The 22,571-nt window shown below is 44.6% G+C and overlaps 5 protein-coding genes across 5 annotated transcripts; 3 read left to right on the top strand and 2 right to left on the bottom strand.

Annotated features, from left to right (window-relative positions):
• Positions 1 to 31: 31 nt before the first annotated feature.
• Positions 32 to 2,848, top strand: CSUI_004593 (uncharacterized protein). The gene has a single exon (XM_068064781.1). It carries the CDS (start codon positions 151 to 153, stop codon positions 1,990 to 1,992), a length of 1,842 nt encoding a protein of 613 aa, XP_067923245.1. The 5' UTR covers positions 32 to 150; the 3' UTR covers positions 1,993 to 2,848.
• Positions 2,849 to 2,972: 124 nt separating this feature from the next.
• On the top strand, positions 2,973 to 4,169 carry CSUI_004592 (uncharacterized protein). Its single transcript, XM_068064780.1, has one exon. The coding sequence runs from the start codon at positions 3,600 to 3,602 to the stop codon at positions 3,762 to 3,764; it is 165 nt and encodes a 54-aa protein (XP_067923244.1). The 5' UTR covers positions 2,973 to 3,599; the 3' UTR covers positions 3,765 to 4,169.
• A 3,228-nt stretch (positions 4,170 to 7,397) lies between these two features.
• CSUI_004591 (26s protease regulatory subunit) lies at positions 7,398 to 11,960 on the bottom strand (the record flags this gene model as incomplete). The annotated part of the gene is made up of 6 exons (XM_068064779.1): positions 11,352 to 11,960; positions 10,750 to 10,941; positions 9,134 to 9,208; positions 8,532 to 8,639; positions 8,072 to 8,131; positions 7,398 to 7,554 (listed from the first exon to the last, which is right to left on the bottom strand). Coding segments are annotated over exons 2-6 (573 nt in total), but the record flags the coding sequence as incomplete, so codon positions are not given.
• A 2,765-nt stretch (positions 11,961 to 14,725) lies between these two features.
• CSUI_004590 (snare domain-containing protein) lies at positions 14,726 to 19,958 on the top strand. The gene is made up of 4 exons (XM_068064778.1): positions 14,726 to 16,498; positions 17,111 to 17,293; positions 17,670 to 17,702; positions 18,057 to 19,958. Exons 1-4 carry the CDS (start codon positions 16,271 to 16,273, stop codon positions 18,435 to 18,437), a joined length of 825 nt encoding a protein of 274 aa, XP_067923242.1. The 5' UTR covers positions 14,726 to 16,270; the 3' UTR covers positions 18,438 to 19,958.
• On the bottom strand, positions 18,483 to 22,552 carry CSUI_004589 (uncharacterized protein; the record flags this gene model as incomplete). Its single annotated transcript, XM_068064777.1, has 3 exons — positions 18,483 to 18,583; positions 19,867 to 20,117; positions 20,855 to 22,552. A coding segment is annotated over one exon (387 nt), but the record flags the coding sequence as incomplete, so codon positions are not given.
• Positions 22,553 to 22,571: the final 19 nt, after the last annotated feature.

Below are 22,571 nucleotides of genomic sequence, written 5' to 3'. Positions count from 1 at the left end.
TTATGAACGTTTTGAAATCTACAAGGAAAGGATGAGTGGTTAGATCTACAGAAACTCGTGAAAGAGTTCAAGAAAACATCAACAGGACAGGAGGAAGAAAAAGAAAAAGAAAAAGAAGAGCTAGGAGCGGGAGATAGAATAACGACAGGGATGAGGGGGGAAGACGGTGACGATGAAAGACTGGAGAGTGAGAAGAGAGAGAAAGAAGATGAAGAAGGTGATCAGGTATGTCAAGTTGATCGGAGGAAAAGAGGTTCTCTACAACATGAAGATGAGGAAAAGGAAGAAGAACGAAAGGAAGGGGGGACATGTGATGATCGGAAGACGATTGCAAGCGCGCATGAAGACGGAAGTAAAGAGTCAGAAGAGGAGAAGAAGAAAAAGGAAGGTGGCGTTGAAGTACGCGTTCTACAGGAGTCTTCCCCAGGGAGTAGCATTGAGTTTGATAAAGGTGAAACGGAGATGAAGAAAGAAGAGAAGAAAACGATGAATCTGGATGATAACAACGATACTCAATCAGACCGGGGATCGGGCTCCCTCTCCGGTGTATGTACACCTCATGCAAGTACAATGACGAGTCGAGCCAACACAGCAGATGTAGACAGTCTACTTTCACGACAAAAAGAAAAAGAACATCCTCATGAAGAAGAAGACGAAGGAAGAACCACGGAATCTCAGGGAGAAAAGCACTCTCTTTTCTGTAAAGGCGGTGTAGAGGGACGCCGGGATACTTCTTCATCCCTGTCGTCTGAATCATCTTCTCTTCTTCTTTCTTCCACACGGAACGATGATATAGCTTCGCTTTCAACAGCTATTGCACCACAGGCTTCACGCGCAACAGTGAATTCTCAGAAAGAAGAAAAGGAAGAGAACAAGACGAGTAGAGGAAAGAAAACAGACACAATCGCTTCATCCGGAAAGAAAGAGGAGACAATAGATTCATCAGGAAAGGAAAAAGAGACATTCGGTTCATCTAAGATGTCGAAATCGATACCGAGCGAGAAGGAGACATCTTCTTTTTCCTCTATATCGTCTCAGACCCCATCCTCTCACCCGCCAGCTTATCGCCCTGCCGTGCATGCAGCGACAGAGAGAATTTTAAGGAATTTTGAGAGACAAATCGATTCGACAAGAAGCTTATCTGATACGAAGCAGAATACGTTAGGGGACTATCGAGCAGCTAGCTACAATCCTTTTGGGAATCGAGCATCAAGGTGTGATTTTCTTCAAGCAGATCTTCCATTGACTTCTCCTTCTCTTCAAGTTCTTCAAGAAGATACTCAAATCTCACGAATTCATAAGAGAGATATGGGTCTTAAGACAGTAGCCGCGCTTTCTTCTGTTGTGCGTACATCTCCGAAATCGAGATCTTTCTTAGGAGGAGATCAAGCACTTAACCGTTCAACTCGAAGGTCCTATCAGAGGGATGGAAAAGGAGAAAGAGATGGTGTAACTGATAAGAAACAGGAAGGGGATGAATATGACAGATATCTCTACCTAACACGTCATCATCGTTCTTCTCCCTCGCCTCCTTCTCACGTGGACTCTCGTCATCCTCATACAGGCGATAGAAAACAAAAGAAAGATCCTTCTTCTTCGTCTTCTGCTACTACTACTACTACTGTCGCTGGTGGAGCTAGGTCTTTCTCCCCCGTGTTCACAGCTCGTCAGAGTGGTGGGGGCGATAGTCACGGCTCTCCTTCTTACGACGACGACGAAGCATCTCAGAATTCTTCTGTAGTTGGGAGATCAACAGTGACCACGGCAGCGCTGAAGACACTCTTCTCTCCCAATGCGCTTATCTTGCCTTCTCAGCAAGACTTGAGAAGTCGCGCGAAGAAGAGAATCAAGTTCTTGAAGAACTTCCATATATGGCGAGCTGTCTCCTCGATCAAGATCCGAAGTATCTCTGCTGGTCAAGAGCACTCTCTTCTTCTTCTTGATGTAGAATACCTCGAAGGATCTCTGGAAAGCTTTTTCACCTCCTCATAAAATGCTAATATGAATGAATGAAAAAAGGACGAGAAAAGGAAGAAGAAAGACGACGAAAGGAGAGAGATTCAGTAGGCTAGATAGATAGATTCTTCTTACTTTTTCTCGTTATTGGGGAGAGATACGTTTCTCAAGTACTGGAGAAGAAAAGGAAGGAAAAGAAGAAGAAGAAGAAAGGATGGATCATCTTCAGTCTCTTCTTGGGGATGGTGAAGAGGGAGAGACACTGACTTTTTCTCAAGTACCGAACAATGCAGTTCAGTTAGGTAGAAGAAATAGGGAAGAGAAATCTTTGATTCTTTATACCTTGTCTTTCTTCGACGTCTTTTCTCTGAAATCTAGGACAGAATAAATCATGTTTTCTTCTCTTTCCATCGACGTTCTCAGAGATCTAGTTACTCATGCCCGAGAAGAGTCTAGTGTAATAGTAGAAAGGAGGCATGTGCATACTAAATACAGATCGACAGCAGTCCGCCTGAGGTGTACATACAGTTGAGTGTTGTGCTGTACGTACAGCAGGCGTGCCCCTTGTGCCACTCTACTTCGCTCTGTATTTTCAACAGAGAATGGGATTTCTCAGTTTTCGTAGCTTTTCGTTTCCGAGGGTTAGAACAAGTCACGAGAAAATAAGAGGAAGATTCCGAGCTTCTTACTGATCTATATTTACGGGATTACACGAAATCCGCGAGATATTTTGATATGGAGATATGTCGTGCTTTCAACTTGTCTACTGTCTCTGTTATTTGTATATGTTTCAGTACGATGAGACAACTACACACTTCCTTAGTTGGGCTGCTTGTCTTCTTTCTTTTTAGAAAGAGAACTTTGTTATGAAAGGAGTACTGTCATCCGGTGTATATACACCGGAGCTCACGCCTGGCGTCGTTATTTTTTTGGCCTCTCTTTCAAAGGACGAATGTGAGGACAGAGAAAAAGTGTTAGGAACGGTAAAGAGAGTACCCACATACAGTCGACATTATGAATGATGAAGATGATCTGCGCCTCTTTCTCTATTCATTGCCTTTACTAGAAGAAAAAACAAACCGGGAGAGTCTCTCAGGTGTATGTACACAGAAGGAAAGCTTTCCTCTCTGACTCTACAGTATCCTCACTCGACTGCCTTCTTTCTCTCCCCGCGTCACGTTGATTAGTCTTCATCTTTTCGTCCGTTTCTTTCTCTTTCTTCTCTCCGAATATTTACCACAGACAGACTGATGTAGAGAGATAGATAGGCGAGGAGTTGGCGCTAACTGTGAAAAACCTTGTCTATCTAGGCAGCCTTCCTGTCCCTACCTATCTATATCTACCCATGTATGTATACCAGTCTATCTCTTCCTCTGAATCGACCTTATTCCCTGTACGGACTTTTTCCTTTCTGTGTACTCTATCCCTTCAAGATCTTGAAGTGATTGACTGACACGGGGAAGTCGAAGCACAAACATAGAAGGGAAAGTAAGAAGAGAACAAAGAAAAGACGAGGAAGAAGGATAGGGCAAGACAGAGAGGGCATTCAGATCAATACGACTACCAGAGTGCGATAGTAGAAGATCTCTCTCTGTATGAACTTCTGTTCTTCGGTGTAGAGAAACATAGGGTGAGTTTATCTCATGAGAAAAGGAGAGGTCGATTTCTTCTTAGAGTACGGAAAGACTGAGTTTGTCTCTTCTCACAACAGAGGCAGAGACCTCCTTCAGAAACAGGAGGTTTTGCTTGTTCTATGGATAGAAATGGGAATTGATGCAAGCCAGCCTTTTCTCGTGACAGTGTCATGATCGTCGTTTAGAAGGTGTGTAAGACGCAAGTGAATATCTTGGTTCTTTTCCTTTGTGAAGTGCTTTTCTTTCTTTCTCTTTTAATCTACTACTAAACCTCAGTGATGTGTAGCCTTCCTCCTTCTAACTGATAGAAGAATCACACGTACGCCTACTGTAGGTGCCCGACAGCTCAAAGCCCTGAGATGCTGAGGTGCCGTTCGAGGCTCTCTTCTCTTCGTAGCGTTTTCTATCCTTACTAAGGAGCAGGCGAGAGATTTCGGAAGACGGAGACAGTGAGGGAGAGAAGATGAAGAAATGAGATAGTGAGAGTAGAGGACAGAGATGAAGAGAGAGGCGGGAGAGACAGACACAGTAAGAAAAAGAGCAAGATCGAATAAGACTCCGAGAGTAGGAGATCGGACAGAGAAGGAAGGAGAGGAAGAGCTAGAGATAAAGAAGGGAGAATAAGAGACAGAAAGAAACTCGAGATCGAGAAAGGGAATGGAGAGAGAAAGAGAATCAGAAATCGAGAAAGATAACTAACTATTCTTAAGAGGTCGAGAGTGAAAGAGAAGAAGACACAGAGAAGGAGCATAAAAGAGCACCAGAGAACAAGAGTAAGAAAGAATGAGAAACAGAATGAGAAATAGAGAGATGAGCAAATCAACAGGGGAGAAAGCAAAAAGTCAAAATCGAGAAAGAAAAGAGAAGGAGACTGGAGATCTGTTGGTGTGACACTGAATGCGGGGCGGAGAACTCTCTCTCGCTCTTTTCTTGGATTTCTTTCCTCGGTGGAAGTTTTCCTGCTTGCTGTTTGTTTCTCAGGAGAACGGAGGTATTTCTCCTCCGATGTCTGCAAAAAACGACGATTTCTCTCCTGCTCTCCTCAATTTGGTAGAAACCGGTTTTTCTCTGTAGCCAGAGGTGTATACGGAGTTTCTCAGCTGGATGTACACTCCAGCTGTTTTCTCAGGACCTTCTGGAGTTTTGGACAAACTCAGAAATGAAGAAGAAGAAGAGAAAAAAGCTGGATCTTCTCTTTCCTCTGTCTTTAACTTCAATTCAACTCTCTTTTCCGTGCTAAACTTCTTTTCTCTCTCAAGTAAACGGCCTCTCAAGGTGCACTTTCTCTCTTTCTTGTTTCTTACTCACGGATCTCTCTCCTAGGGATCTCTCATAAGAAGGACGCTTTTGGGAGATTCAGGAAGAGAAAAGAAACAATCCTTGTAGCAAGTCTGACAGCAAAGCAAGCAAGCAAGAGACAGACAGAGAGAGAGAGATGTAGAGTAGCTCTATCACGATATTTCCACTTGATCATGAATAACCTCCTAATAAGGATTGATCTCCCTCTATCTCAACTTTCGTCTCTATCCAAGCGCCGACTGAATAAAAAAGAAGACTCTTGTTTGAGATTGATAAAGTTGACATAACGTTTCAGCCGTCTTTTCTTGTCTTCCGTAAGAGCCCCCTCTCCACACCCACCTCTCTCTTTCTCGCTTATTCCCAGGCTCTCTCTTCTCTCTCTTTTTCTCTCTTCTGTTCTCCTTCTCTCTATCACCCCAAACCCAGGTAGAGAGATTTCTCTCGATAGGTTCAGTTCCAACCGAAAAACGCTAAGATCGAACGGACAAGAGAAACAGGAACTTTCTTTTCATCACGAAGAAAGCAGGAAATGATGATCTGCCGAAATTGGTAGAAGGTAATGTATTCCTCAGCGAGCCGCTCCTGACCCAGCAGCATCTCTCTCACTCCTTACCTTTTCTTCATCTGCTTCATCCTCTTCTTCTTGTGCTACTCATCGATCGCACTTCCAGAGAGAAAACACCAGTTTTACGTTGGACTCTCCATCAGATCTTCCTTTAGATCTTCTCTCCCTCATCTCAACTACCTTCTTTTGACTCAATTCGCCATCAAGATCTCCTCTCGTAGAGGGGTTTTTCCACTACTAGAGAATCTCTGCAGCAGAATAGACAAGTTTCTCTTCTTCTGTTCTTTCTTTCAACTCCTGTCTTTCCGATAGTCCCCCACTTTGCCGATTTGAGACAGGAATGGAGTCGTGAAGACATTTGGTAGGAAAAATGTGAACATAGAGAGATGTGAGATCGCTCCTCTGAGGAGAATCGCTGACTAGAGAGAGAGAGATGAAAGACTTATGAGAGAACGTTGGAGTGAAGAGGGAAAGAAATTTAGGGACCTTCCTTGTAGAAGAAAGGAGAGAACGAAAGAAATACAGAAAGAAGAAAAGGAGAAAGAAAACGGGAGATATGCGTTAAATAGACTGTGTTCTACTCCCTCGATTCTCGATTAATTGTATCTCTCTGTTTTTCCTATAAAACGATTTTTTTTTGTCGCTACCAGTTGTCATCACTTAGCTCCGAGGTGTAGTACTTACACCTGTAACGAGGTGTACATACACCCTAGTTTGAGATGTACGAACTCACACCTGGGCAAAGATGATCTACCTATCTTCTGTCTTGTTGACTTTCTCCTAAAACCCTACACCAGCAAAAAAGAATCCTTTGAAGAAGCTCCACCAGATTCTACTCTTCTCTTTCGAAAGAAGCCGTGAATTCTTCCTCTTTTTCTGAAAGCACCTCCTCTCCCCTTTTTCTTACTCGTTCACCCACATAGAGACAGACAGCACAATCCCAGTGTCTGCACATACACCCCAGAGATCAACATCAGACTTTCTTCAATGCGTTATAGAGATCTCTTCTTTTTCTTTTTCGTGGGCCTTCATCATTCTTTGGAGAAGTGATTTGAGAATTCTCCCCACTCCAACGAGAATCCGGAGAATCCGACAGAAGAGGAAAGAATAGAGCGTCATTCTTCTTTTTCGTGGTCTCGCATCCTCTCATTTCCCTTCGTCGCGGCCTTCTCATCTCCAACACAGGTACCAGCAGCCTCAGCCGTCTTAGCGATCAGATACTTTCCCGGCCTGTAGGAGAAGCTCTTTGTCTCGACTTCTCTGCAAGAAAACAAGAGAAAGACACAAAGGAAAGGAAAGTCAGTGCGCGATAGGTGAAAACAAGCGTGGAGGGTGGCCTCCGTCATCCTCTCTATAGATCCATCCTCTCTTCTCTTTCTTGCATGTACTTTGTGACTCCTCTGAAGACCGGAAGAAGCTTCCTATCTTAGCGTCTTTCTGCATTATTCACCGAAGGAGAAGAGAGAGAGAAAGAGACGAACATAAGAAGAAGAAAGTTAAGGAGAAGAGAAGTCTCTTCCTGAGAACTGAAGAGAGAAAGGAAATGGGGAAAAGTCGGCGAGCTATCGAGAAGAGAAAACAAGGATAGATACATTAATGACGTTGAAGATGGAGAGAGATAAGGTCATATCTCCGTATTCTTCTTCTCCTTCTCTCTACTCAAACAACACACACTTCTCCCTCTATCCTACTTCCTGTCATGCAACCTACACTACATACGCCATACATATCTGTGCTTATATATGGAGAATCTAGATGGGTATTTGACTACACATATAGAGTAGACGTATGTGCATGCTTTCTACAGCAAATTTTTCTTCTCTTGAATGAGAAGAAGGGGAGTGGATGAACGAGTGTATGTATGACTGTATACACGCATGTTTCTTCGTGGTCCTTCTCTATTGCTTGGTCTTCTTGCGGTTGATGTTCCTTCCTGTGCGTACCGATAGCTTCAATGAGATCTTGAATTTGTTTATCGAGACCTCCTACGTCATTGTACTCCTCCTGGGGTCTCTCCTCGACTTCCATCGCTCGAACACGGCTGTCGTACTCCGCGGGAAGTTTATCGAGAACTAGGTAGCTGTCCTTATTCACCCCCACCTGGCACCGGTGTTCATCCCCCCAGAACAAGACAAAGAAATCGAGAGATAGATAGATTAAAGGTAGATAGATAGATTACAGATAGATAGATAGATAGATAGACGTCTCCTATAGGAACGGCATTCTATCTGACACTCTCACAACTAGATAGAGTGGCAGTAAGCTGCTTTTCCTTCCTTTGCTTCTTCACTCTCCTGTGCAGGTCCTTATAAGAAGCAGAGAGGAGACGGAATGAACCTCCTTCGACGCTTTCCACCAAGCACGCACAGGCATAGAAGCACAGCATCACAAGAATGTCTTTCTCTCTCTCCGCTCTGAAGAAGCGAAGACAAGCTGTCTGCTGTCCTTTCGCATCTCCATGGACACGGAGACTAAAGAGGAAATCGATACAGTTGAAAAGAAGAGAAGCGAAGAAGGAAAGAAGAGATTCTTGAAGATGAGAGATGCACCGAGAAAGATAAACGAGTAAGCGCCCCGAGAGAAGAGAAAGAAGAACAAGCAGAAGAAGAAGACTTACAAGATCTCCAGGCTTAAGGATGGAAGGTTCAACGAGTCCTATGACAGGTAGGAAGATTGTCTACAGGAAAACAAGATAAAACGGGAATAGAAAAGAGAACAGAGAAAAGAGAAAAGCGCAGCTAGATATCGGTATGAGAGAGGGGAGGGAAAGAGAAGAAGAGGTAGAACATCAAAGTACCCTCAGCACAGAAAGACAAAGGGAGGCGTGAGAGAAAGTCGAGACCTTCTGTTGACGTAGAGAAGAATAGAGCGAGGAAGAGAACAAGAGAAGAACGGCGGCGAAGAGAGTGGAAAGCAGTCTGTCCCTATACTGACGCTTCAGAGATCGAGAGAATTTCTACAGTCCCTCAAAGACTACGACAAGAAGCAGACACCGAAAGGGCAGAAGAAAAAGGAGAAGAAAGAAGCAGAAGGAAAGAAAGAAGAAGAAGAGAAGTGAATGAAGAGAGAAGACGAACCTGTCGAGTCGACGTTTTGATGACCATACATTTGCCTTTCCTCTGAGCGTCGATATCGCCTACAGCTCCATCCTCCTCTTCATCATCTGCCTCTTCATTGTCAAATAACTAAGAAAAAGACAACACTCGAAAAGAACATAAAGCTAGCTCAAGTACATCTGACATGACTGCAATTCCCAGTCTCCTTCTTGCAGGCATGAGAGAAAGAGAGATCTATAGAAAGAAGAGCGGCAAAGAAAGAGATGTATACCGTCCTGAGATGTCGTGAGGTTTGTTCGTACACAAAGAAAGAAAGAAAGAAAGGACACAACTCCTGGGAATCTTCTCTTTCACGCATGCTGATATACCTTGCGGCTTTGGCTACTGGCATCTTGATGGAAGAGAAGAAGGAGGCTCTTTCCCTCTCTTCTCTTCCTTCTTCTCTTATTCTTCTCCCTAGGGTGGCAAGGTAGAGAACAGGAGATATGGCGATAGCCGTGCATGTGTGAGAAGAAAAGCGTAGGAGAAAGAAAGAGAACGTTTCTAGAGAAAAGGAAAAAAGAGAAAGAGACGACAGGAGAGAAGAAGAAGAAAGAGGCAATTAGGCGCGGGTCCCCTCTCACCTCAACGACATTGGCAACAAGATAAGGAAGCTGTCGGTTCAGACGAATCTTTTCTTGATTATCCTTCACACGCTCCTACCGACATAACAGAGAACGAAAGAGAAAGAGAGAAAGAGAGAGAGAGACACCTTGGCAACTCCATCTCTCACGCTCTGATGCAAAATGACAAGCAAAACGAGGTCAAATAGAACAGCCGAACACACCCCCCCTGATAGAAAGGGTAGAAAAGAAAGTGAGAAGAAAGAGAGAAGATCGATAGACGCGAAGCAAAATGAAAGAAGGAAAGAAACAAAAGAGAGAAGAGAAGAGAAGAGAAGAGAAGAGCAAAGACCTCCTGGAGAGAAGTGAATGAAACAGACAAAGTCCTGCCGTGTTCATTTTTTGTTGAGAACAACTTCCTGTGATGGCTGGAGGTGTTGAAGGTAGTACTCTTCTCGTTGAAGGGAGAAGACGAGAGGAGAAGAAGATCTTCGATTCTAGTCATGAGAAACCAGCGAAAGAGAGACGTCATGGAAAAGAAACGTAGAGGGTCATAGAAGCAAGCAACATGAAAGAGCAAGAAACACACTTCCAGATCTAGGCGAGATAACTGCGAGCGGCCGAGAGGATAAGAGCAGGGTGCCCGACCCTCTACAAGAGAAGAAAACGAAGAGGAAGAAGAAGAAAGCAGATATAGAAAGAGAGTTGGAGAGCGTTTTGCAGCGAGGTGGCGCGAGGAGAGAAAGAAGAACGTTTTTCATCAACAAGAAAAGAAGAAGCGCTAGAGCGAGAGAGAGACCAATGTCTACTACATAGATATCCCCTGGCTTCTATTTGCTCCTCGCCTTTAACACGCTTATGTCAGTCTCCTCTTCTCATTACTGAAGGTGGGTCAGAAGACAGGGATGAGAGAAGAGAAAAGTACTTTCATAGCCAAGAAAGGAAAAACACAAAGACGAAGAAAAACGAAGATGAAGAGAACGAGGAACAGAAGATTGGCCCAGCAGGGGAGGTGAATGATGATGACGTCCAAGGAAGGATACGCAAGACTTCATATGTGTGAGACGGTGGAGACAAGAAAGACAGAAAGACAAACTCGCCAAGGCTTTCTTGTGGTGGTTTCTCTTTCTTTCTCTATCCTTTTCTCTCTCAGTCATCTGCTCTTGAGCCGAGAAAAACGCGGACGTCGAGCAAAAAGAAGAAGAGAGAGAAGAAAACGTAAGAAAAGCATGAGAAAGAGAATCTCCTAGAGAAGTGAACAACCAAAATGATACGTCAAGAGCCCTTCTCCCTCTTCCTCCCTCGAGGGCCTGTTCTTCCCACCTAGAAACAAACTCTCGCTTGTCTTCTCTCCTTCTTATCAAGAAGTGTCGAGGGGGACTACTAAAAACGAGGAAGTTCATCCAGATTCTTTCTTGACGATCCCACGGGGGCACTGACAGTCAAGAGAAGAGAAAAGGATGAAAGATAAGTTGATGAAGAAAGGAGGAAAGTTCGCATTGACTCGAGAGTAGAGAAAGATAGAGAGAAGAAGAGAAGAAAAAAGAGAAAGAGAGAAGGAAAGAATGAAACTTTGTTTGAGAGAAATGCGAAGAAAAGAAGGGACGTCTTCTTCTTGCCGATTGACTGTAACATACCTGCATGGAGTGGAGCTCGAATCGAAGTCGATTGACTTCACTCTTCAACACTCGAACTTCACTGTCGATCATCGACGTTCTAATCCTTAAGTCTGATGCGCTCATAGCCTGCAATTCGGCAGTGGCGATGACCTCTTCGCCCTCGTCTCCCCCCCATACTGCTGAGGAATTCATTGTGATGATGGAAAGGCCCTTTGAGAAGAACGAGAGAGAACGCAGAGAAAGAAAGGAAAGAAACAGGAGAAGAAACAGATGTCTTGTGCTTAGTGCGTGTTGGCAGTATAAGAGAGTCGGAAGACGAGAAGATCGGAGCTACCGAAGGGATATGAGGGGAGCTGGGGAGACAAAGACAGAAGAAAAGAGGCGGGTAGATCGGTTGATACAGGGAAAGGTACGAATGGGGAAGAGCCCCTTTGGAGGAGAAACAACAAGACAAGGGTATAAGAAAACGAAGAAAGAGATGAAGAGATAGATGTCAACAGAAGAGAGATGATGAGAATGGTGTATCATTGAGAAATTACTTGTTTTCAGAAGAACAACTGAAGTGAAAAGCGGGATAGTTCGTTCTTGCCTTCTGCGGAGAGAGAAGAAAGACGACGTACAAGGGAATGCGTGCTAGCTCGGGTGTACGAAGACGTTACTGAAGAAAAGAAGAGAAAAAGAAGCTTCTTGTTCTTGGTGAGAAAGTAACTGCCGAGAGACTTGGCGGAAAGGTTGAGCGTTAGGATTCGACGGAGCTAAGAAGAGGGGTAGAAGGTCGGAGCTTCAGTCATATCAAGAACAAGAAGAGATAGAACGCGTGACGAGAGGTTAGGTGATGAGGTGGCTGTACACGCGGGAAGAAGGGTCTTGCTTGACGAAGAAAGATGAATGGAGTCCAGCCTTGCAGAAGAACACACTTTTGTCGGTGAAAGACATGCGGAGGACGAGCGAGAGGAGAAGGAAGTACAGGTGTCTGGTAAGGGTAAAGGAAAAAAAGAAAAACTTCTCGACGAAGAAAAGAAGACCACCGACAACAACAAAGAGAAAGTCTCGATCTGCGTAAAGTAGAAGGATGAAGACTCGTCGTCGGCCAAACGCCTCCTTTCCTCCCTGCAGGCGATTGACTGACTGCTACTCCCCGGGTGTACATACACCAGAACAACAAGGTGGCAGGTCGTAAGGCGCTCGTGATGTGACGAGTCAATTGAAAGGCAAACAGGCATTTCAAGAAGAGACGTGAAAGCTCCGTGAGGACTTCACGTTATTTACCAATCGCCGAGAACGAATAGGAAAACAAGCAGTCAAAGGGCATGAGTAGATATAGAGAAAGTAATTGCTGACAGCGTCTTTACCTACAGCGGGAAAGCCAAAGTTTGTTTATTTCCCTTCTATAAAGCTCCCACTTGAAACGTCAACTGTCACGTCGACTCACGAAAGAGGAGAGAAGAGGCCCCCTTTTGACTATTTAGAAGATTCCTCACGGCTCTTAGGGGAAACTTTGTTCTTATCTTACATTCGGCCTCTTGATAGAATAGTGAGATTTCTACCCTTCCTGTCCAAACCAGCCCAACACAAACAAGAAGACACCAGAAAAGACTTTGTACTTGACAAGTGGCTCATAACTCAGAAGCTGCTTATACACCTGCTGTCTGGAATGGCACCAATTCTTGGGTTGCCGTTAGGCGTTACGGACTCTTTGGACTCAAGCCGGGGCTCTGTGAGTATTCATGGTGTCAACGGGAATCCTAGGAATATCTGGAAACGAACGGAATCTAAGGAGTGACGGACGTCGTCTTCTCTCTGATTGACAGGAGAAACAAGAGATAGAGGAACTAAGCCCTTCTTTACTCGCTCACGTCCGTCTTGGCATACACGCCTTCTCCTGACAGCACAGTTCTTCTTTCAGTTCGTCAAGCTTTCTTGTTTTGGTAAGAGAAAAGTAGGGGAACACTCTACAGCAAGTGAGAGAGAAAAACATCGGAGGTCTGTTGTCCCATCCGTGGATAGCAATTTTTTTTCTACATTCTTTTCACTTGTCAACAAGACAACATATCTTTCTGGAGCGGCTGGAGAGGTTCTATTGATAGTGCGAAAGCACAGTCGCACACGACGCGAAGGACGGAAATGACGAGAAAGAATCTATGAATTCTCTCTCTGTCGTTAACTCGAATATAGAAGAAAACTGTCAGGCAGTCAGACAAGCGCCCGGGCTGCAGCAGTGAAAGGTATCGAGAACCCCTGCCAAAGGTTTTTCAATCGGTCAACTTGGAGCGAGGGAGCAGAGTAGTGATGAAGGAGCTGCGCTGACCGAATCTTGAAGTGACTATGCAAACATTCGCCCATGTTGTTCTTTGCGTTCTCTGCATAGCCATGCTATATGCGCCTGTCTCTCTCCGTTTCTGTTGCCGCGTATTCGGGGAGGTAGTACAAGATTCTTCAAGAGATGAGATATAGTTCCACTGTCAGCAGTCACTTGTTATTACGCATGTAGACGAAGGAGAGAAGCGTCTCGGTAACTTTTATATCTTTACCATGGAGACAGCCTTTCCGTCGAAAGCATTCTGTTTTTCCCTAGCGCATGGGTTTCTTGGGAGTGAGCCCCAAAGAGAGTGTTGACTCCGCGAGAGGAGGGTGCTACGCCGAAGATTGCTTAACCATAACTGAGTTATATCCGGTTATCTTTGGATAGGGAGAGCGAGCCAGGCACGTGCATAGCCAGCAGGTGTACATGTAGCCATGTACAGTGTAAGTACGTAACTTACACATAATAGAGACGGTTGAAGATGCCTATAGTGATAGAGACTGACAGAGGAGAAGAGCAGAAGAATGAAAGAAATAGAGAGGCAGTAAAACATAAGCAGGGGGAAAAAAGAGGTTGTACACTCTGCCTGCTGTAACTCCTCCTACCCTAGCTAACACGGCTGTCACACTCTTGTTGATCCAGAACGTTCTGTGAAACGCACTGATAAGGTTACTGTTCGCCTGGCACCTGTTCAGTGTCTGGATCAATGCTTTTCAAGCCCCCCGCACCAGAAAGAAGTTTCTCTGTAGTGATCCCTGGCTCAAGCTGGGAAGTTCGGAGTGACATGGAGACGAATAAAGATGTGGCCAGAAAGAGTCGGGTCTGACACGGCGATTCGTGTTTCGTTTCTGCACGACATGTCAGGGAAGGAAAGTGAAGAGAAATCACTTTCTCTCGAGTACCGGTAGGAGTGCTAAGATAATTTCTGTTTTTGGTGAAGGAGTAAGAGAAGACGAGGAACTTTTCGATACAGACACGCTTTCTCCACCGTAGGCTCCTTTGTTGTCTCTCCCGAAGGAAGAGTAAACGCACACCGTTTTTGAACCCTGAATACCATGAGAGGCTGAGCCGGTCAAGCTTGCTGGGTGCTTGAGCTGACGCTAGTCTTTTGATATGTCACGATCTCTTGGTCGTCTCCTCTGAACGACTCATCGATTGAAGCTTTCACTCGGGTTCTAAAGGAAGTGGAGAGACCTCGACTAACTGAATCAATGCGCCCGTAGAGAGCAGCTGAACAGAGCTCCCGCGCGTGATATACACCAAGAAAGAGAGCAAGTTGTAGTGTCCTGCGATGCTTCGTTTAGAGTGTATGTACACCCGGGCTCAGACCTAGACTCTCTGATGGAGTTTGAATGTCTCGAGGAATATGAGAACGAGACGGTCTTCTCGAAACCCTTAGCAGGATTAAATGGGGAGCTTGCAAATCTCATTCTTCAAGTGAAAGGCGAAGCAAACCCGAAACCCTCGATAATCCACCTGCTACCGGAATGCAAATAGCGCCTCTTGATCATTCTTGAACTAGACAACACAGACAACAAGTGTCGTCGTTTTTCGCTCTCTTCAGTAAGGTAACTGGGAGAGTCTTCGATTCTACCTCATTCACTGAGAAAGTCACAAGGCGATAATCTTTCTTTAGAGTCCGCTCAGAGAGCCGTCTACCTTCAGCTCAAAAGCAGGGAGAGGAGGGATTGCATGTGACTCGAGGCTGCCAGTCACAGGAAACTTCTCTTGACTCTTAACTCGGGTCGAAAGAGTTTAAAGAGCCAACTAAAGAAAGAGAGAGATGTAAGAGCGAATCTCTCAGGCGCTCTATGTCTTTTAATCCGCCTACTGGCTCATTGGAAGGAACGCTGAATTCATATTCGTGTCTCCATACACAACAACAAATTGGCAGCGTGATCCTCGTCCGACTTCTTCTGCCCTTTGTCATACTTCTTACTCGTTACTTCTCCGTTCCTCGGAATAAAATGGAGAGAAGTTCTAACTGACACTTTTAGAAGTGCAGCTGACTCGTAAGAAGAGGAGAGAGATAGAAGCAACGTTTTCTCTGTCATTCGGGTGTCTACGCAGCTATACAGACTCAATCAAAATGCCTCTCCCTCCGCTGATTTCTCTTGTCAGAGAAGTGAGAACAACACACTCTTCCTTCAGGGCACTTCTTGCGCATCTCTCTTCACTGTCTTTCTCTATTTAAAAAGAAAAAAACGGAAACATGGAGAAGCAGAAACGTTCTTCTTTTCTCTCGTAGTAGAGGCAAATGAGGAGACAGCTCATCATCTTCTCTTTTGACTTCTTCAAAGTCGTCCGGGTCCGCTCTCATCCGTCGTTTCATCGTTTCTAGGCCCTCAAATTTCCTCTCTCTCCCTCCAATTCTCCCGTTTCTCACCTGGCTTTCTTCTTTCTTGCCTTTACTTCTCACCTGCTCTGCGTCTGGATTAATCATCCCTGTCCTTCTTGCAGTTCTTCGGGTCTTCTCTTTTCGCTTTCGTCTCACTCTTGAATCTTCTTGTCTTCCTTTCGTGTACATCCACAAGGAGGTGACGCGGAGAGGATGATGACGATCTCCCTAGCATTTTTACTTCAAGCTGTATCGGCCTCTACAGAAAGGGCTTCTGCTTGTGTTTTCTTTCTTCACCTTTCTCTTGTTTTTCTTCCTTTCTCCAACCTACATCGGAGATTTGGATGATCCTATTGAGAGAACATGGAGAGAAGGAGATAGAAAGAGAAGAAGGAGAAGAAAGAAAGACGAGATAAGCACGAACTAACTTTGTCATTGCCGTTAGCACCTTTGGAACAAATAGAAGGGTCTACTCTCTTTACTGTCTTTTCTGGATTCCTTTCCTTTTCTCCCATCGCTCTTCTCCTTTCTGGTTTCTTTTCTCTTCTATGTTTGTTTGCAACTTAACGTCTTCTTGCGCCAGTCATTTTGTTCAACGAGAAACGCCCAAGAAACTTGACAAGCTTGACGGCATCTCTATCATTGTCAATCTTTCTATTCATCTATGTATCTAGCTGTCTATCTGTATCGTCATATTTCTTGAGTACTAGAAATTTCATTCTTCCTTTCTTCTTGTCCCACCTGAAGACTCTTCTCTTTCTTCTTTTCTTCTCCTTTCTCCAACCTTGCCTTTCGTCTTTCTTCTATCTTCTTTTCTTCTTCTCTTCTTTCGCTTCGCCTCTCCTTCTTTCACCGTCCTCCCGTCTCTCTTGTCTCTTCTTCTATTTCTCCAATCAACAATGCTGCACTCATCTTTTGCAGGTGATCTCTGGTCTCGTGATTGTGCGAGAGTGCAGAATCTAGAAGAGGAGATTCGCTCTCTTCTTCTTCAGAAAGAAAAGAAGTTGCTCTCCTCAAGTGGCAAGAAAAACCTCGGCGGGAGTTCAACAGATGGGGGTCTCTCATCTAGTGGCGATGGAGGTAGATCAAGCGCTCTTCTTAGAGGAAAACTTCTTCAGTTTACTCAAGTAAGGTCGCTAGGGAAGTTCTTTCTTCTGTCTTTACGAAAAAGAGAATGAATGACTTCTCTCCTCCATGTAGCTCTCTTCTCTCTCTCTCTCTGTGTGACAACCTAAGCTGTATTTTCTATGTTACAGTCACAGCAGCGACCCGTCTTTCATTTCTCCAAATCTTTCCACACATACTCTTCATGCTGATATGCAAATATCTCTTGGTCTACGCAGATATGTATATTGGTGGTGTGCATATAATTCTTTATGGAGGAAGGTGTATGTCATATGTATGTATAATTGAGTGTGTCTCTGCCTGTTCAACTATCCTCTGTGTCTTGCGAAAAGGCGTCCGGCTTGCCATGAATATCCTCTCTTTGTTCACGACTTCTAACCATATATCTGCAGACACTCATACACATATTTTCATACAGATAGATTAAAGATAGATTATTAAAGATAGATAGATACATAGATATGTGCATACTTTCATCAATAGCGTCCATCTACGTGTTGTATGTATGTGCATATATCCGGAGGGTGTGTGAAGTATGGAAATGTGTATGCGTGTCTCTATGTAGATGTACATGTCATCTTGTGGTGTGTTGTTCTCGTGTCTATTCTTTGTAGGAGCTCGATCAACTGGAGCATTCCCTTGAGCTGCAGAAGAGAGAGAATGGAGGTCAAGAGATTTCCTCTGACGAATGGAGGAAAAGACGTGAATTTCTCAGCCGAATGATGTCGCAGAAAGAACAGCTTAAACATGCCTTTGATAGAACTCACTCAACTTACTTCTCAGACCAATCTAATACGGTAATCTCTCTTACGTCTTCTTGGTTTATTCTCATGATCATCTTTTTCTTTTCTCCTCTCTCTTCTGATTGAAATGTTGCCCTCTTGCTTCCATACAAATAGGTAGAAAGAAAGAAAGAAAGACAGACAGGAGCAGAGCAAGATAGTCTTGCCTACAAACGTATAGATATGTGTGTGTCTGGCGAAAGGAATGGTGACAGGGAAGAGCATTGTGTGCCTGGATGAAAGTAGGAGAAACAAGAAGTTCGGGACTTGAAAGCGTCGGTATCCTCTTCTCTTTCTTCAAGATTTTTCTTCTCTTGTATAGCAAGTGAAAAAGAATACTTCCGTCCTATCCAGAAAGAACGCCAATACGTTCTTCTGTGTATGTGTCTAGGTAGAGAAAATTCACGGGAGCACGGTCGCGAAGGTATGTGGTGTATTTCTTCACATATGTGAACATTGAGGTTTCATTGCATATGCATGCACACGTTTAACTTTTTCTCTCGCTCTCTGTTCTCTTTTTTCTTTCTGTCTATACACCCCTGACGTCAATGAATGACGAGGCCTTCGTCTGTAGAGAAGAGCACAATGAGCGACGCAACATCGAGAATTCTAATGGCCTCGAAAGCAGACGCGTTCATTCATGAAGACAAACCACTTTGTTCTGTTTCTTTCTTTTCGTTTTTGTGCTTTTCTTTTTCATCCTTTCCTTCTCCATTTCTTTCTTCGCCACTCGCTTCTCATTTTCTCTTCTGTATTCTTTCTTCTTCTTTTCATAAAGGCAGGAATAGGAATAGGCGGCTCGGGTGTACATACACAAGGAGGAGAAGAAGGTGACGGTGCTGGTCGTCTGGGATCAAAGAGAGTGCTATTAGAGAAAGATGCAGATGTTTTGCTATCTCTACAAGATGAACAACTTAGTTTTCTAGAAGGGACTGTGAGTAACTTGAAGAATATAGGGTATTCTGTGGGGGATGAGGTGGATGTACACCGCAAGTTGTTAAATGAATTAGATGAAGAAGTCGATTTAACTCAGACAGCTCTTGAAAAGAACAAGAAGATTCTCAAACAGATTATAGATAGACAATCCACGACATGTCTTCTTCTTACAGCGATCTTTCTTGCGGTTCTTCTCGTCTTCCTTATCATCACAACTGCTTGAAGGAATATCGCAAGAAGTCACTTCTTTTTCTCTCTCTCTTCTTCTTCTCACAGTCACGTCTTTCATTCTTCAGCACGTTCTCAAAAGGATATTTCACATGCCCCTCACCTGCACTCATCCATACTTCTCTCCACCTCCACTCCTATCTGCAAAACATATAAAGAAGCAAGCCAGTCCATACACGAATCTATACATATGTCATATGCTATGTCGGTGATGTGTGTGTAGCTTCATATATATGACCCATCTATAAATATATATATATATAGAGAGAGAGAGAGAGAGATGGGTTATGTAGCTGCAGGGGGGAAGTATGTCTAGAAATTTGCTTGTGTATAACAGCGGGTAGGTATGTGCCAACCTCGTGTGTTTCTTCTAAGCATTTTCTGCAACAGACATACGTCGATACAAATACAACACGACTTCATCGTGATACAGCTGAGATACATATGTGTATGCATTGTCTGTGTCATATATGTATATATAGAGATTTATATATACATCTGTATGTATGTATATGTGTAAGAGATTCAAGGGGACAGCAGCAGCATAGAGCGTAGAGAGAGGTGAAGAAATTCTTCGTCTTGAAGTTGTGTAAGGTGATTGAATCTCTGTTAGTCCTTGTCATCGCATGCAGACTAAGAAGACTTTGAGGCTTTTCTTCACTTTTCTTCTCCTCACTCACCCTTGAAAGTTTCTAAAGAAGAATACTTCTCTCTTTTTTCGAAGAAGAGCGATTTCTTTCATTCTTCTCTTTCGCAGTTTGTTTCTCAAGAGCACTTTGAAACAGAAACAATCTTAGCATCTTCTTGTTCATCATTCTTACCTCAGAAAGAATACCGGGGAGAGATACCTATCTACCTCTTGACTTACGCATGTATTGTTAGCATCTTTACGGGGAGCTATAGGGGATGTACACATAGTATCCATATATCACACGTACTAACATCCGTACAGAGATGCATACGTCTGTCTGTCCGTACATTGTTTGTATACACGAAAAAGATAGAGTGAGTGAGAAGACTGAGGGTTAGTTTTCTTAAAGAAGGAAAGATTCTACCCAGCGCCGATGGTTGTAGGTTGATGTGAATGACAATAGTAGAGTTCACTAAGAGAAAGAGACGAAACGAGGAGAGTGAATGGTGGTGGTGGTGAACCCATCAGACCAGGTGTACATACACCCAAGGTGTGAAGAATACCTCGCCGTTCTGAAGGATGTAGAAACATCTTTTTGTATGAGAAAGAGCACCACAGCAGATAGAAATGCGTTAGAGCTCTTTCTTAGTATTCATAGTCTCCTGTCTGCATGCAATCTACATATTGTCTACATCCATTGACGCGTATGTACGTACTTCGTCTGTATGCCACGCACATGTACATAATTGACTGAGGCGTTATTTCTATGATCTACGAAACCAATTTGGTGTACCTGTTTTGTGGGGCTCCTCGGAAACCATTTTTCTCTGTCTTCTGTGAAGACGGACATCTCATACACTTTTGAATAGAAATAGATTGACAGCTGTTCCGCGTCGTCACTTTTGTCTCTACCTTCTCCCTAGCATGACGTCTCTTGTTCGCTTCTCTCTGGCTGTCTCCTCTTGTCTGGCTTACACGACGAAGCAGAAGAACCGCCCCTCCATCAGACCAGACACGATCTCACTTGCTTCAGCCGCAGCTATTCTGCCACCACAAGACAGCTGACTTGCTTACCCATATATTCATGTACACATATACCGAGAGGTAGGAGGTGATGAGCTCGTATGTATCAGACTTGATAACCTAGATAGAGATACATTGACATGAGGGAGCACGACGTATGTTTGAGTTCATTCCGGAATCAAAGGCTAGGAGTTCTCCAGTGTAAGTGGATGTATTCTCCGTAGATAGGCTCGCCCGCCCGTGGGGTAGAACGAGAATCGAACCTGAGGCGGGCGTGAATCTTGTCTCCCCATGAAGCTAATCAGAGTCGAACAGGTATCTACATACATACCTACAAAACCCTCCTTTCTTGTTCACATACATGACGGGAGAGAAATTTCATTCACGAATACCGATGCCACAGGCTGAAGACTGCTCAGTCAAACTTTCTTTCTGCAACCGAGGGCCGACTCGTTCCCAAGAGGGGTGACACATTTCAGTCTATCAGTGCATGTCTTTTCCACCTTTTTAGTTATCGCCGCCGAAAAGCAAAGTAGCCTCATCCACTTGCGCACTACCAACTAATCTTTGTACCGCTCAAAATAGATGAACCTTTCTCGGTCGCCGGGGCTCCACATGCGGCAAAACAGATACATCTATGTACTGTTCTCCCCCATGGTCTATCTATCGCAGTACATATCGATCTGAGCAAAGAGACTAATGCACGGAGCAATAAACACTGGGTATCTCTACGTCTCTACCGGGACTGCTTCTCTCACGTCGGTCCTATTGAATCCATTCCGTCGGTCTCTTCCTTCCGTGTAGGCGGTGAGCCTTTCAGTCTGTATGTGCACCGGTAAGAAAGGAAAGCATGACATCCTTGGAAAACAAGTTGCCTCTTGTGCATTCATCTTCTCTTTTATCTCCTCCCTTAAACTTCAGACTCCTTTCAACGTTCTCAGTGTCTTTTTGTTTATGACAAGAAAGGAAGAGTTTGATACAACTGGCGCACATGACGAACGAACGAATCGATAGGGTCAGATGCTCCTCCTGACTGGAGATGATAGAGAAAAAAAATCTTTCTCACGCACAGCCGTTCACGACTTTCCTCGAGGGGATAGGAGAGGGAAAATCGACAACGACGGCAGTGAGAAGAAGGATTGGGGGAGGGGAGCAAGGCATCCGCCGCTTACCGACAAGACAAGAAGGAAGAAGATTCATAGTGGTGTTCAGGTAGCCTCAGTTAGCGAGAAATTATAGATCAGATCTCTTGAGTAGCTTTTTCCCTCCACAGTGAGTTATTGAAAGACGTGAATGAAAAGAGAGAGAATCTCTGTGGTGTATTCCAAATGACAACGATAATCTCACATCTCGAAGCACGACATTGATTGAACTGTATGTACACCGGAGGCGCCTCCCGTTCCATCCATCCTTCGGTAGACACTGAGGAGACGCGTAGTATATCTGGTAAGTGGCGTATATCTTTGCCATGCTTGCTCACTTCTTTTCAAATCTGAAGAGAAGGAAGGCGCTGAGGACCTTCTTTTCAGATCAAAACAGGAATCTTTGATAGACATTTCGCAGAACCAGGGGAAAGAGTATGGTCAAGCACATCTCCTGAATCTTCTTTTGCTCTAACAAAGAAGAGGTGCCTTGGCTTGGCAACTAAGAGAAGTGGTGTGAGGGTGCAAGAAGGTTGATTCCTCAGGAGAAATGAAGTTCTACGCGTATGCTTCTGCCCCCCGCAAGTTATTTACGCACCGGTCAATTTGTCCAGTCATCTCTTCAACATTCACCCCCCCTTCCTCCCCTTACGGCCGCACTGTATGATCGTAGTACATATATATATACTGGATTCCTCAGATTCGATTCACATATACATACATGCGCTGTCAGCTTCTCCCTCACAGCCGCTCTCTTCCCCTCTTCTACACTCACTCCATCAGCCCTTTTCCCTCTTTCTTCCTCCCTCCCCCGCGAGCCAACCATAGTGTTACTATGTCACTCTAACTGTACATCCACCCCGTTCCACACCACGGGGTGGTGTTTTTCCCATGTTGAGCACAGAAGAGCCAGATCTATACATCTTTATGTTGCGAAGAGTAGACCAATCGATGGTTTCTTTACTGAGGCGGCATCCCCCCCATAGGAGGAGGACGCAATCCCCCCATTGGAGGAGGTCCCATCATTCCAGGTGGGGGCATCCCACCCATACCTCCTGCACCTCTTCCTCCTGGCCCCCCACCTGGGGCTCCTCCCATAAGGCCCGGAGCCGCGTTGGGAGGGGCTTGGAGAAGAGAGGGAGGGGGACCTCCCATCATCTGTTGAGGTGCAGGGCCTCCTACACCTCTTACAGGTCCAGCTAATCCCATTGGGGCAGCAGCCATACCTGGGGGAGGAGCTCCTCCTCCCATGGGGGCGACTAAGGAGACACCTCGCCCCACAGGAACGCCTCGTCCTGCCCCTGAGGTAGGGCTGCTGCCCCAATGGGATTAG

This window comes from Cystoisospora suis (genome assembly GCF_002600585.1).
Source record: "Cystoisospora suis strain Wien I chromosome Unknown contig_2156, whole genome shotgun sequence".
NCBI lineage: Eukaryota > Apicomplexa > Conoidasida > Eucoccidiorida > Sarcocystidae > Cystoisospora > Cystoisospora suis.
The sequence above is the reverse complement of the archived record's forward strand: the minus strand, read 5'-3'. Positions and strand labels throughout refer to the sequence as shown.

What these genes read in the sequence shown, in the direction of transcription:
- CSUI_004593 (XM_068064781.1), top strand. Translation starts at nt 151, where the DNA reads ATGAGGGGGGAAGACGGTGACGATGAAAGACTGGAGAGTGAGAAGAGA.
- CSUI_004590 (XM_068064778.1), top strand. Translation starts at nt 16,271, where the DNA reads ATGCTGCACTCATCTTTTGCAGGTGATCTCTGGTCTCGTGATTGTGCG. An exon ending in AACTTCTTCAGTTTACTCAA is followed by an intron (nt 16,499 to 17,110) that starts GTAAGGTCGCTA and finishes TATTCTTTGTAG; the next exon opens with GAGCTCGATCAACTGGAGCA. An exon ending in TCTCAGACCAATCTAATACG is followed by an intron (nt 17,294 to 17,669) that starts GTAATCTCTCTT and finishes GTATGTGTCTAG; the next exon opens with GTAGAGAAAATTCACGGGAG.
- CSUI_004592 (XM_068064780.1), top strand. Translation starts at nt 3,600, where the DNA reads ATGAGAAAAGGAGAGGTCGATTTCTTCTTAGAGTACGGAAAGACTGAG.